Source organism: Protopterus annectens, chromosome 2.part1 (assembly GCF_019279795.1).
Source record: "Protopterus annectens isolate FY-2018-M chromosome 2.part1, PAN1.0, whole genome shotgun sequence".
Lineage (NCBI taxonomy): Eukaryota > Metazoa > Chordata > Ceratodontiformes > Protopteridae > Protopterus > Protopterus annectens.
The window spans coordinates 300,346,221-300,361,971 of record NC_056729.1 but is presented as its reverse complement, the minus strand read 5'-3'; the positions used below and the strand labels follow the sequence as shown (position 1 = coordinate 300,361,971).

At 40.4% G+C, this 15,751-nt stretch overlaps 1 protein-coding gene across 1 annotated transcript in view; it reads left to right on the top strand.

Moving 5' to 3' along the window:
* Positions 1–15,751, top strand: part of TBC1D1 (TBC1 domain family member 1) — a 2,608,647-nt gene that overhangs the window by 1,418,021 nt on the left and 1,174,875 nt on the right. The window contains exon 11 of the mRNA XM_044062143.1: positions 3,877–3,998. Within this exon, the coding sequence (XP_043918078.1) occupies positions 3,877–3,998 (122 nt within the window). The remainder of the gene's footprint in view (positions 1–3,876; positions 3,999–15,751) is intronic.

Here is a 15,751-nt window from a genome sequence, read left to right as displayed (position 1 = left end):
AGGAAATTTCCTTTGGGAACATACTCTGTAGGATGATGGATTTTTTAAGGACAGCAGAGCTATGGAAAGGCTGGGTAAGAAGGTTTACACTTCTGCTACCCTAGCTTTTTGGGCTATTAATCATCAGACCCATATGTCTAGGTATGTGTTGGCTCTTCTTTCTCAGGCCTGTCAACTTATTTCCAGACTCTGAGGGTAAAACTTTTATTCTTTCCTTGTTAGGGACTTCCTCTCGTTCATTATTCTTTTAAATGTAGTTATGATGCAGCAGATGCCTTTTCTAGGGATGCTGTTTTTGGTTCAGTGATAAGGAGGTATTCTTGGCTTAAGCATCAACCTCTACCTGATTATGTTAAAGCTAAGTTGTTTTTGGGGGGAAGCTGCTGCTTGTTTAAGTCCTTCAGGATAAGGGTAAGGCCTTACAGAAGCTTAAAATGTGTTTGTTTCTCGTTTGCCTAAATTTCAGAGAAACTAGCCCACTAGGCCTGCCTTTGTTCTTAGGCAACCCCACCCTTTTACTAAAGGTAAGAAGAGTGGCAAACGGGCTCCTCCTGCTAAATTTCTTCAGTTTTCAAGGACTCCGATGCTTCCTTTCCAGACACACCAGATGCTGTATGACTGTCTGTCCATTCCCAGCCACATTCCTCTTTCTCTTTGCCTTTCTCTTTCTCTTCCTCTTTGGCTTCAGATCACTTAGGATTCTTGGGTTCTGTCAGTCATTCGTCAAGGGTACTTCATGGTGTGGGATTCCCATCCTCCTTTTATGGACATTCCTCAGCCTTCTGCAGAACAACTTTCAGAGGTTCTTCAAAATCTCTTGACTAAGGGTACTGTTTCAGTTCTCTACTTTGCCCTTTGGCCTTTCTACTACCCCCAAGGGTGTTCACCAAATACCTTGTTCCTGTGATTGCTTTTTTAAGGCTTTAAGGGATCCAAATATTTCCTTACTTGGATGACCTGTTGATTCAGGTGTCCTCTCCAGAGAACTTTTTGCAAAAATCTTAATTTTGCCATTTTCCTTCTTCAGAGTCTGGTGTTCACTGTAAATTTTCAAAAAGTCTTCTCTGACTTATTCTCAGGATCATGTTTTTCTGGGTTGCAGGATTCAGACAGTGCCAGTGCTGGCTTCCCTGCCCGCTCCAAAGACATTTCTTTCTTTCACAGTCTTCTTCCTCTGGCTTCCATTACCACCAGGGACTTTCTGAGAGCTCTGGGTCACATGGCATTCCCCATTCTGATGCTCCCTCAGGCCAAACTTCACATGAGAAAGTTTCATTGGTTTCTGAAGTCGGTGTGGCTTCAGCATGCATATCCTTTGTAGTTCCAGTTCTTCCTTGTCTCAGACATGAACTTCACTGGTGGATTCAGCAGCTGTCTTTGAATCCAAGGGATCCCATTTCATCCCCCTCTTCCCTCTCAGAAATTGTACACAGATGCTTCAGACATGGGATGGGGGTGACATTTGGCTCCCTAAAGGTTCTGGGGTTGTGGTCGCCTCATCAGCAGAAGTAGCACATCAGTGTCAAAGAGATGAGAGCTCTTCTGCTGGGTCTTCAGGCCTTTCATCCCTTTTTCTTTCCAGGGTGTCTCAAGGTGTTCACAGATAATAGACAGTACAATTGTGATGTGGTTTACCAATAAACAGGGAGGAACGAGATCTTATCTTCTTTCCCAGTTGGCACTTCTGGTATGGGATCTTGCTGTCAAGTTTCAAGTGACTCTTCATTGAGTTTATATTCCTTCCGCTCAGGACATTGTGGTAGACACTCTGAGCGGGTCCTTAACTCAGTCCCATGAATGGATGCTTCACAGGGATGTGTTTCTGGACGTTATCTACCAGTGGGTTACTCCTCATGTGGATCTTTATGCCTCCCCTCTGAACAGACAACTTCCTCTGTTTTGTGCCAGAGTCCCAGGTCCTCTGCTGTGGAAGGTGGACACCCTCTCATTTTCTTGGAAGGAAGTGTTTCTTTATGCATTCCCTCCCCTTCCTCTCATTCCAAAAGTCTTGTTCAAAATTCAACAGGATGCTCCCAAAATCTTGTTGGTGACTCCCTTTTGGCTGCGACTGCACTAGTTCCCTCTTCTCCTGCATTTAGCCAGGAGCAATCATGACAAGTTACTTCACAGGGTGGATCTACTCACATAAGACAAGATGTCTTTCATCCATCCCTACCTGTCCACACATCAACTGACACTGTGGGTGATAGGATTTTGATTCCTCATAGACACCTTTTTTTCTGAGAATGTGCTGCAAGTCCTGCAAGAGGCCAGCAAACCTACTACTAGGAAATCCTATTTATCCAAATGGAAGAGGTTTTCTTTTTGGTGTTTCTCTTGTAACCTGGGCTGTCTTACTGTGGATGTAACTTTGGTTATGTCGCATTTGTGTGAGTTGCTCAATGCTGATTTGGCCTATTGTTCTGTTAAGGCCCACTTATCAGCTATCTCTGCTTGTCTGCCCTTTTATCCTCCCTTAGTTTCTAGGTTTGAGACAAAACAATTTCTTAAAGGCATCCTTAATATTAGACATCCCAGGAAGTGTGTTCCTCCTCCCAGGGATCTTAATTTTGTTTTGGAGAAGTTGACTCAGGCTCCTTTTGAGCCTGCTGCTTTATTTTCCTTGCAACATTGTACCTGAAAGACTGTTCTTTTTTTAGCTCCTACTTCTGCCAGATGGTGTCTTGAGTTGCAGGCCCTTATGGCTTGTCCTCATTTTTTGATCTTTCATGAGGATAGAGTGTCTTTGCACATTAACCCTTCTTTTATGCCTAAGGTGGTTAATGAGCTGTGACTTAATCAGTCTATTAATCTGCCTACTTTTTCCCCTCTCCGCAAACTGACAGTGAGAGCGTGCTGCATAAGACTAAGGCTATTAGAAAATCTGATGAGTTATTTGTTTCTTTTCTTCCTAGATCTTTGGAATTTGCTTTATCCAAACAAACTATTTCTTATTGGATTTCTAAGGCTATTTCCTTTTGTTACATTTTTCATGGCAAAAACCTTCCCTGTTCAGTCAAGGCTCATTCTACTAGAGCTGTGGCTTCTTCTGGTGCTTTTTTTTCAAGGTATTAGATCCTAATTCTGTTCCTGAAGCAGCTATCCGGACTTCTTTGCTTACCTTTACAAAACACTACAAGTTGGATGGTATCTCCAGAGCTAGGGCAGGTTTTGCTAGTGCCATTCTTCATGGCTTTTTAGGGGAATCTTCTGCTTCTCCCCCTCCCTAGTTTCCTCTTGAGCTTTGGCTCTCTCCCATATGTTAAGAATACTGCAGCAGTGAATGTAAGGCCATAGTAGAGTGGTGTAACATCTCACAATAACTGTAGATGTCCTTACCTTCAGTGCTGCAGTATTCAATCCCTCCCTCCTTCCCCCTTGTCCTTTGACTTCCTGGATGTACAGATTACCTCTTGGGTTCCTTGGACTGGTGTTCCTACTGGGGTAATCACTTCTGACTATGGTAGGCCTGAACTTCACCTTTATGCCCTACACTATGCAGGGAACATTTGAGTGACATTTGGCTTACTTTACAGCAACAGGAGTCTGTGGTAAACTGGCCAGACGTCAGGCTTCCACAGCAGGGAATCCCATATGTTAAGAATACTGCAGCAGTGGAGGGAAGGCCATCTACCATTATGGTACGTTTTTACACAACTGTACTTTCCAGCCTTTCACCCCTTTTTATGAGTATTAAAAAGAGCACAGCTTTCCATGTAAGAGTATACTTACTTCATTGCACTTAAGAATCAATTGCTTTGACTATTTCCTAAATACTGTTTTAGTGCAAATGTATGGCTTATCTTCTGCTGCTCAATATACAATAATACTAATTGTAAAAAGTGTCATAAAACCAAACTGTTTGTGTTTTCTTAGCAATGTGGAACCCCCTTCAAGTCATAGGGCCAGCAGTACAAGTGTGAGAAACCGGCGCCACTCATGGAGGCAACAGATCTTCCTTCGTGTAGCAACACCACCTAAAGGATGTGACTCCACTGGTAGGTTTAATGAAAACATTCTCTTCTCTGAAAGTTTATTTACTTCCTATGAACAGAAATTACAGATGTGATGTCATTACAAGTAAAAAATCACTTAGGATAATACTGTAGGCAGTAACCTAATTTTGCATCCTTACTTTGTGCTGTAGTCATGACAAAATGTTATTCTTTTTCTGTCCCAAACCAGTGATTATGTTATTTTAATAAAACAGGTTGTGATATAGTGTTGTGTTCTTAGTCTTTCTTTTTAGGGTGGGCTTGAATATTTTAAGTTATATGTGTGTCACTCATCAAGTATGCTTCTTAGCTTTAATGTATAGCACCATGTATTCTTTTCGACTGAATATCACAGCCCATTCTTTTCAGCAATTGCATATGGAGCAGGTCCATTTTTTTATATATCTTTCTTTTTGCAGTTCTATAATAAAAATGTATTTGTAATATTTAAAAATGCATACACCTTCACACGTGCATTAACTCATACAAAGATATTAAATTCTTCAGTATAACTGCATAACAGCACTCTTTTTGACACTATGGTACTAATTCCTTAACATAAATTCTGTATTGTTTGGGGCATTCATTGCTCTGCTTAACTAAGCAAAGTGTATCAGTAAATAACAATTGTATCGTTAATATGAATTAATAGAATGATTTTATTATTACTTCAACATCCACTTTAATATCTGTGTGGAAAAGATGGAGACAACTTTTCTTTTATCTTAATCTGATTGCTCTGACCCCCTTTTTTCAGTCTGTTTACACTTATTCATAGGTTTGTACTAGTCAATTTGTCTATAAACCACTATAAGCCAAGCCAATGCACCATATTCTTTCAAGCCTAAAAGAGGGCAGCAAAGATATACTGTAGGAAAATCTGAGGTTGAACATCTAATTATATAGTTTTACCTTAACACTGACAAGGCCGCTACTGTGCTTGACATGTTGTAAAAGTTTGTTTCTGTGGGGGAAGAGATATTGGGGTATGAATCCATCACCCTAATGTGAGTTGTTTATCTGATGATGAAGGTTAACTTCCTTTAATTGGATATTTGAGGAACCATTTGCTCTGTAAAGGAAAAGGAGATCAGTAGGGTTTGTTGGATCTTTCATGACATGAAAAGCTAGACACAGATTCCCCCTGAAGGAGTATTTAAGAGACTGAGTAGAGAAAGATGGGCACCACTGTGTGCTGATAACTAAGAATGTTGAAGCCGTTTGTCTTTCTAGTTAGGAATCTCTGAGGTCTCTCAAGCTGAGTGATTTGTTTAGGCAAATACTGGGTCTAACGAGATTTCAGTAAAAAGGAGTTATGGCTTCTTTGTATCTAGAGTTTATGCCTCTGGGAATTACATGAGGCAGACATTTATACATTTAAGTTGATACCACTGTCTTTTCACCAGTTGTTAACATGGTCTTACTCACATCAGGATAATTGTATGTCAGTGGACTATTAAAAAAGATCATCCAAATTACAGTAGTCTGCAAACTTAGATAACCATTGGTTATGAGTGTTGGCCTGAAGGTCTGAGAAGTAGATGACAGATAGGAGAGGGACCAACAGTAAACCCTGTGGTATACTACTGGTAATTTTTTGCTTTCAGAAGTGGCGCCTGCAACTCTACCCACATACGTTTTGTCAGGCAAACCAGTCAACTGCCCTCGGCCAATCATAAAGATTTGTATTCGTAATTGCAAGTCTGTCAGTAGTGCTTGGATAGAGAATAATGTCAAAGGCTTTGGCCAGGTGTAGATATGCTGCATGTACTGCATCCTACTTTAGTAATTGTTTTGAAGAAATTAATGAGGTTAAAGAATCAATATCTGCCTTTGAGAAAGCTGAATTAATAAAGGCCCAGGGTTAAGAGTTTTTCAATGTCCAAGTTAATGAGGTCTAAGATGAAATGTTCTAAAGAGACAGATTAATTAGGTAGTAAAGGTTCAGATAGGTCACATTTGGAACTGACAACTAGGAACCCATGGCTGAGGTATTATTAGCTTTTGAGAGAGCTGAATGGACTTGTTTCATAGTAATTAATGGGTTGTTGACATTGTGGAATCTGCAGAACAGCTATGACTGTGGGTGGAGTAAATTGTGCACTACATTTTTCAGGAAGGATATTACATTTTTCAGGTAGGATATTAGGAGAGTATACAGAGAAAGAGGTTGGTGAAGAAGAAGTGGGATTGTCAGAGAGATGAAGAAAGTAGACGAGTATAAGGAAATGAGGTGCATGGCAAAGAGAGAGGTGGCGAAGGCTAAGGATAAGGCGTATGAAGAGTTGTATAAAAGGTTGGATACTAAGGAGGGAGAAAAGGACCTGTACCGACCAGCTAGACAGAGAGATCGAGCTAGTAAAGATATGCAGCAGGTAAGGGTGATAAAGGATAATGAGAGAGACGTACTCACAAGTGAGGAGAGTGTGTTGAGCAGATGGAAAGAGTACTTTGAGGGGTTGATGAATGAAGAGAATGAGAGGGAGAGAAGGTTGGATGATGTGCGGATAGAGAATCATGAAGTGCAGTGGATTAGCAAGGAGGAAGTAAGGATAGCTATGAAGAGGTTGAAGAATGGAAAGGCTGTTGGTCCAGATGACATACCTGTGGAAGCATGGAGGTGTTTAGGTGAAATGGCAGTGGAGTTTTTAACTAGATTGTTTAATGAAATCTTGGAAAGTGAGAGGATGCCTGAGAAATGGAGAAAAAGTGTTTTGGTACCGATTTTTATGAATAAGGGTGATGTGTAGAGCTGTAGTAACTACAGTGGGATTAAGTTGATCAGTCACAGCTTGAAGTTATGGGAAAGAGTAGTGGAAGCTAGGTTAAGAAGGGAGGTGATGATTAGTGATCAGCAGTATGGTTTCATGCCAGGAAAGAGCACTACAGATGCGATGTTTGCTCTGAGAGTGTTGATGGAGAAGTACAGAGAAGGTCAGAAGGAATTGCATTGTGTCTTTGTGGATTTGGAGAATGCATATGACAGGGTGCCTAGAGAGGAGTTGTGGTACTGTATGAGGGAGTTGGGAGTGTCAGAGAAGTATGTAAGAGCAGTACAGGATATGTATGAGGGTAGTGTGACAGCGGTGAGGTCTGCTGTGGGAGTGACGGATGCGTTTAAGGTGGAGGTGGGATTACATCAAGGATCAGCTCTGAGACCTTTCTTATTTACAATGGTGATGGACAGGTTGACAGACGAGATCAGACAGGAGTCCCCATGGACTATGATGTTTGCAGATGACATTGTGATCTGTAGTGAGAGTAGGGAACAGGTGGAGGAGACCCTGGAGAGGTGGAGATATACTCTAGTGAGAAGAGGAATGAAGGTCAGCAGGACTAAGACAGAATATATGTGTGTGAATGAGAGGGAGGATAGAGGAATGGTGAGGATGCAGGGAGTAGTGGTGGCGAAGGTGGATGAGTTGAAATACTTGGGATCAACAGTTCAGAGTAATGGTGAGTGTGGAACAGAGTACAGGCAGGATGGAGTGGGTGGAGAAGAGTGTCAGGAGTCATTTGTGACAGACGAGTACCAATAAGAGTGAAAGGGAAGGTCTACAAGAGGGTAGTGAGACCAGCTATGTTATATGGGTTGGAGACAGTGGCATTAGCAAAAAGGCAGGAGTCAGAGCTTGGTGTGGCAGAGTTGAAGATGTTAAGATTTGCACTGCGTGTGACGAGGATGGGCAGGATTAGGAATAATTATATTAGAGGGTCAGCCTAGGTTGGAAGGTTTGGAGACAAAGCCAGAGAGGCAAGATTACATTGGTTTGGACATGTGCTGAGGAGGGATTCAGAGTATATTGGGAAAAAGATGCTAAGGATGAAGCTGCCAGGTAACGGGAAAAGAGGAAGGCCTAAGATAAGGTTTTTGGATGTGGTAAGAGAGGACAATGCAGGTGGTTGGTGTGACAGAGCAAGATACAGAGTACAGGAAGAAATGGAAACAGTTGATCTGCTGTGGCGACCCCTAACGGGAGCATCCGAAAGAAGAAGAATAAGATATTAGCCATTTCTTTTTGGGCCAGAGGGACAGTATTATTGTGGACTAGCTTTAAACATTTTGGTTGGTAGTTTTTAACTTCCTGACATAGTTAAAGATGTGTCATTATTCTGGGTTTTAGTGGCTATTTTAATTTCATATTCAGCATTGAGCTTCCTATTATTTCCCTTAACTTCTTTACTTGTTTGCTTAAATTTTCCCTTAAGGTTGGTAAAATGAGACGTTTTGTAAATTTTAAGCAATTTCTTTCTCTTGTTATGAAATATATTTATATGAGCATTCCACCGTAGGGGTTTGTTTTTAAATGTGTTATATTTGGTATGGATAAGGGATTGTTTTACTAATTCAGCTATTTAGGTGGGAGTCAATGTCTAAGTCGTAGGCAACAGCTTTAATAATGGGAACCACTGGAGGAGAACAGTGAATCCTTTAGGTCATCAAATAACTGAAGAATGTTTGCTTTTGAGAAGTCCCTTAACACAGAGACATTTGCAGGGGCAGTACCTCCTTTTAAAGGAAAAGGTCACTGATTTATTGATATGATTTAACAAGAGAGGAGGATCCATGTGATGGTGTGCAAGAAGTGGCCATATTTGTGAAAACAAGATCAAGGGTATTTGGTACAATGGAGTTTGCATTTATAATCTCTAGGAAATTTTGGGTATGCTGACCATTGGAGGTATGGGTCAGTCAGTTTATTGATAGATTGTTGAAATTCTCCAGTAAACAGGTGTTGGGTTTAACAGGTATTTCATCTAAGATATTACAAGAGCTTTCATTCTGTGAAGGGGACATAGATGGTGTTATTGTTTTATTTTGCTGCCAGCTGATCATCAGCTACCTGGTTTCACCATTTATCTTTAATCTCCCCTGGTACTTTTCCCTAAGACTGGGACTGCTTTAATGACAGGTTGGGCAGAGGAAGTGGAGTGGAGCAGCAAATGATATTCTTAAGCTAGCTGTCACTGTAGAAGCTGAAGATGGAGCCACATGTAGATTCTCCTATGGTGAACAGGGTATACAAGCGCATGCTTCTCTGCTGTTGCTGTCAGTAATTTAGGGATGTAACCATTGGTATGGGGTTTAAATCCCATTATTGGTATAATTTAATAACAAAGGATAATTGACCTTAAGGGTATTTAGTAAATGTGCACTGCTATCTTGGGTAGTAGCCAAGCCTTGCTATGCCCAAATGAGTTTTGCTGTGTATAGGTAAACTACAGATTTACAATACTGGGGGCATAGAATTTCATTCACTTCAGACCGAGTTGAGTGTGTTTATTCTATATTGCCCAAGTGGAGGCAATCGCTGTCTTATTCTGAGCCTTCTTGGAGCTTTGATCAGTGAACAAGGTACAAAAAAAAAACAGTGGTGCTCTGACTCCATTTTGCATCCAGTGAACAGGAAAGTACAATTATTTTACTGCATTTAAAGTCACCTAGCTGTTTAAATCAGTTCTGAGTGGTTTCTGTCACTTTTTCTGTCCTGTACTATGTTTTCTGTGAATTTGAAGTTATGGCCATTAATTCTAGTTATTCTCCAGTTTGCACTGGATTTCATTTGGTTTCTGTGTTGTGCTGTGCCTAGCTATGTAACTCAATTTTAAGTGGTTTCTGTCCATTTAATGCACTTTTACGGTGTTTTCTTTGAATCCGAAGTTAAACTATTAATTGAACTAATTCTACAGTTTGCACTGCATTTTAAGTGGTTTCTCTGCTAAATGAATTAATCAGTGTTAGCATTTATTTGCTGTGTTTTTGTCAGTTTTCAAAGTTACAGCAAACAGCCAGATATGGCCAGTTGTGAGAGTTATCTGGAGCTTGTAGTGGTTTTTCTAATGGCAAGACTTGCTGCAGTTCTGGGGAAGATAAACACGTATTGGTTAAAGCTTTAGCTGCTTTTCATTTGTTCTTTCATTTTCCTTGTTATTTTATATTGCAGTGAGCTACAGCTAGCAAAGCAGGATTGAAACATGCACTCCATTGACACAAACACTTTCATTTGTATCTTTTCTCAACAGCAAATATGGTTTTGCTTCATAGGTGCAGCAATCTGCATGTAGCTACATAAAAAACAGAGCAGAGAACTTAGCATGATAAAAGTAGTTTGTAGCAGCTCCTATTTTTGCTACTTTGGACAACATAGCCCACAGCTGCTACAAATAAGCTAAACACTACTGTTATACAGGGCTCCTGGGCTGTGCTTATCACAGTCACATTTAAACCCAACTTTCATATTTACCTAAGTAGACACGAGTACATAACTACACTACCCAACCCTTAACTAATAACTGTCGTAGTAGACTATAAATCTCTATCTTATTTAAGTTCTGCAATGCTATGTAAATCAAATCAGGATTTACTTCACTGAATGAAATGGATGGCCCGCCTACTTGCCTCCCCTATGTGTGTTAGTCTTATGGAGTTATGTAGCCTAAAGCATTGTAGCAGTTGCCTTATGCTTACAGATGATGAACTCCTACTAAACACATTTTGTGAGAGGTGCAAGTATTTAAGAGCTATGGTGGCCTTATTCTGAAAAAAAAACCAGACTGTAAAATTTGCACCAACAAACTACACACTGTGCTTCTGTATATGCATGCAAAACCCTGATACTGACTGTAATCATCTGTTCTGCACAAGTGCTAGGTGTAAAGGAAAGATGATTGGCTGTAACATCTTGTTCTGTGCTAACACATTCTAGGGATCTAGTATGTGTTAGCAGAGAACACAATGTTTGATGATCCTACTTTCTTTGCAAGGGATGGTCTCTCTATTGTTTAATGACTTCTGCATACTGGATAAAGTCCTTGCTGCCCCTCAAATGCCTTTTAGGCAAAGTTCAGTTAATGGAAATTCCAGTGTAGCAAACATATCTATATCAAAACAGGATTAAGTTTAGATGGCTCTGCTCAGTGCCTGAAGTATAAATAAGCTGCCAGACCATGAGGCGAGGCACTCTGCATGTGGAAAGCATTCATAGATATGTAATTAGTAAAACATGTTTAAATGCCCAGAAAGTATTCCTTAACTCAGTTTACTGCTTAACATGCCTTCAGACCCAATGGCAACTCTGGTGCTGTGTCCATGTTTGTCAGAGACTATAACACCTCTAGACAAAGTCCCAGAAACCCACAAATGAAACTTGCCAAACTAATTCACACTAAACAAAATCAACTATCAGTTTATTTCTTGCTGGAAGATCACCTTCCATGACCTTAGAAGTTTGTGTCAGGTTCCCAAATGTTATACATGAGTTCTCCACAAGTGAGAACTCCATCATTCTGGAAGACTTTAAGTACCCATCAATTGACTGGAATATCTACAGCTGTAGTATAGGATATTCGCAGAAGTTTCTAGATCTGTGAGTAAAATCTTAGTGGACCAGTTCGTTGCTAGTCCACTGAGAGGACAGATGTAGTGGCATCATGCAAAACTCCATTTGTAACTCCTCTTCGATTAAGTCAAACTCTGGAATAGATTCCCCTGCAGATAAAGCAGTGTGATACACTGTCTTCCTTCAAACTGGACCTGCACAGTTGGGTGGGTATTGATAAATTCATCCCCAGGCTTGACTGGCCTAACCCTTCTTGAGAGGGAAGGTATGGTCTAGGGTGGGAACAGGCAAGGTGTAATGGTCAAAAGACTTAGTAACCTTGAACTTACTGTGATTCTTTGAAGTAATTTATGGCTGGTTGTAAATACCCAGTGCAAGTCAGCTGGGCCATAATAAGATCTTCATCCTTTTACTCCACAGGGCTGGGGTCTCCAAAAATTTATTTTTAGTTAAAAAAAATTCAGAAGAGCTAACAGTACTTCTGTGGGGTGTTGAATACAGACTCTCAAAACCAAACATGTTTTATTAAGCAGTTGGAGCGGTTAAAAGGTAAGGAATGGTATTGATTGTGTGTGACTCCTGAGTCCTGCCTGGTTATCCATTCCATGTTGTTGATTAGAGTAACTATCACTGCATACACATACTAAAATTAGTGCTGTGTGTGATTTTCTTCTGGAAGAATTTAGTCATGATAGTTATTTGAATTTGCATTTTTTTTATTGGTAATTGGGGTGTTTTATATGTTCTGGGTTTACATAGTGTACATACCTGTCTGGTTAGTTATTTTGTTGTGGTTTGTTGTTTTCTATTCACTGTTCTTGTTTTAGACATTTAATTTAATTTATTCTCTCAAATTTTATAAGTTGTATTATCAGCTTTCTAGCAGGATAATCATTCTTGGAGTACTGGACTTTCCTCCTCCTCATCTGTAGATGCTTAGAGAAGGACAAGAGTTTTCAAACAGAGCTGTTTATGTTATGGTTTAGATTGAACTGGCATATGGTAGTGTTTTATAAACAAACTTATTTTTTTTACATTTTATGGTAGATACAGCCAGCAATGTTATTTCTCTAAAGTCATTGGGGTTGCATGAGGTGTCAGATGAAATGCAACTGACTACTGCTAGATAATAGTATAAGGAAGAATACAAGGAAAAATCTTTATTGTAGGGTTGCCAAAGTAATCATAGGGGTTTCAGTTGCATCCTTCAGCTTATTTTTTAAGAGATGCCATTGGCTGGAACCATGACTTCCCTACTTAATCCTTTTTTTTTCTTTATTATTTGCCTTACTCACCTGTGAATTCTAATATGTAACACTTACTACAAGTGCTTTTTATACCAATTCCTGATGTGTCTATTTTTGATCTATATACACCCTTTTAGCTAATTTTAACATCACATATTTTAGGCCTTCATCATTGTAATCCCATTGTCTTGTACTGTTTTTACTGAGTACTGCACATTCCTCTATCAACTCCACCCAGTCTTTTCAGTGCTTTTGTTGTTAGAGTTCATTGCACGTATTGCCTTTCATGCTTTCTAAACAGATCTTTGTTGTCAGAAAATGTAGTGTGCGTTGTTAATCTTGCAGTAACAATTTGTTGGTCCATTACAGTCATTTATTGCATCTGCCTTGTTCCATGACTTTGTTTGAGTCAAAAAGGTACTTAGTTACTACTCTTAGGATTAGTGTTTGGCATAAGGTCAGTGATTATGTACAACTAATATTTTTCTTTATTCACAGTTAACAAAGTATGTGCTGTCAAAGTACAGAAAGGTAGAACAAATGTATAGCGCAGCAAAGGTTACTTGTACTGTGGCAGTTTCTGCACACTAGATGGCAGTGATGGAATAGAAGAATAAATACTTGGACGTGAGTGTATCTAATTTCTGCTGCACAGAAACATGACATTTCTATTGTCTAGTCAACACTCAGCACTGGAACTGTTAGAGCTGTAGCAGCTATATTTTACCTACTATGTGGTTTCTCTGGTATTATAGGCAGTTCCTTCACACTACGTATTATGATGTGCAGGATAAACTTAATTGCTTCTACAATGCAGAAGCTGCTTAAATATGTGTGTGTGTGTGTGTGTGTGTGTGTGTGTGTGTGTGTGTGTGTGTGTGTGTGTGTGTGTGTCTGAACATGTATCTATAGAGATAAATGAATGTTGAAAGCAGGGACCTAAGATGCTAGCACAGGACCCATCTGTAAGTTGTTCAGAAGTGACAGAGGTTAAACTCTCAAGTACTGTGTGATGAGTCAAGTGCTGTGATGTTGCCGTAAAAGTGTCAGCCTTACCTAAGTGGTAACACAGTGCTGACCGGGCTGATAACCAGTTTTACTTCATGCAGTCTATGACTCGGGATTAGCTTGTTGATGCTGATTGGCACTGGGCATTAGAGCTGACACTGTATGTTTATTGGAACTGAACTGTGTTTTGCCAAGATAAATGTTTTGCCATAGTACCATTCAGGCAACCACATTGCTGTACCAAACAAGCTAAAGATATTACTGAACTATGTGTCAGCCTTTTGTGGGTGCGCCTATTTTTCTTAAAAGGCATTTATTGAGTTTTTGAGAAGAGCAGCATTAAGTAAGTTGAAAAATATTCAGTTAGTTCTTGTATGTAGTTTGTCTGCATTTTAACCCTTCTCAACAATAGCTGCAAATTCTGATTTGTGTTTAATTATGTAGTAGCAATTGCAGTTGTTTCCATCTGGAGGGCACATCTTGTTTTTTTTTTTCTTTCAGTTTTTTTTTTCTTTCAGGTTGCTTGTGAAAAACATTTCTGGGTGCAGCATTGAGTTTAATTGAGTTTAACCTTTCTTTATTCTCTATTTACTGCGTTAATTTTAAATCCATTTTTTGTTTCTTTATAGGTTCATAGGTGTGTACCAGGCTGATGGCCCTGGAGCCTTTATAAGCCTAGCCGTAGGATTACCCTGGCATTGTGCCACCTGACCTTAGTTCCCAGTGCTCTGTCAAGTAGAGCCACTGGAGTGATCCCTGGGATGAATTTTCTATTTCCCATCCGCTCATCAAGATTTCTCTTGAAGACGGACAGTGAGGCGGTCCACTTGACATGTATGGGAAGTCTATTCCATAGCAAGGGCAGTCCCTGGGTTATGAACCTGTCCCTCCAGCTTGTTCTGTTGATTGTGGTAATGAGGTTGAGGTCTCTGGCGTGTGTAGTGTGGAGGGATTGGGATTTCTTTAGATGCAGCATTTCTAACAGAGTTGGGTCAGAAATGGCTTTGTAAGTCAAGCAGAGATTGCCTCTAAGTAGGTGATATGGGACAGAGAATAGTTGGAGTTTTTTGAGTCTGTCCATATAGGACAAGTGTTTAAGGCCTAAGATCCCCTTTGTGAGGTATTTTCCCAGTCTCTCCAGTTGTTGTAGGTGTCTAATGAGGTACATGCCAAATGGGGCATTGTACTCGATGATTGGCCTAATGAGGGAAGAGTAGAGGGAAACAATGACCTCTTTCTTCCTGGATGCAAAACCCTTAATAATGAAATGTGCCACATAGAAGGACTTTCTGACCACAGTGGCAATGTAGTGGTCAAAAGAGAGGGTGCTGTCAACTTGTGTTCCCAGATCTCTTATGACACCATCTGTGTTCAGTGGACTACCATTGATGTGGTAATTCATGGGAACCAGATTTTTCCCAGTGGGGATGACAACACATTTTTTGGCATTGAGCTTAAGGCCATGGTTCTGATACCAGTCATTCGTGTCAGTGAGGCCTTTCTGTAGGATGTCAACATCACTTGGGGAGTTAATTATGGCTCCCAACTTGCAATTGTATGCGAACTTTGTCAGCCAGAGTCCCTTCATTTTGGCCTGGACTTCAGAGAAGTAGATACCAAACAGGAGAGAACCCAGGACCGAACCCTGTGGAACTCCATTCGTGACTGGTTGGCAGTCTGACTTGGAGTCAGCTGCTTTCACACTGTGGGTTCTATCTGTAAGCCAGGTTGCAACCCACCTAGTGATATAGGGGTTGATGCCTAGCTTAGTGAGTTTTTCTATGATTCTTGAGTGGGGAATGGTATGAAAGGCCTTGACCAGATCAAGGTAGGCTGTATGAACCACCTTGCCTTCATCCACAGCTCTGATGACTGACTCAAAGAAGTCGACAAGGTTGAGCAGGCATGATCTACCCTTCACAAAACCAAAGTGTGTGGGATCCAGAGTTTGTAGGTTCCCTGTATCTTTGTTTATTAGGTCCATGATGATGTGTTCCATAGCTTTCCATATCAGACTTATCAGGCTAATGGGGCAATAGTTCCCAGGGTCTGCAGTCACTCCTCCTTTGTGGAGAGTGATGACTGTAGCAGTGCACCATTTAGTAGGGACAAAGCCTGAGGTGAGGCTGTGATTGAACAGGGCACACAGGTGAGGTGCCTG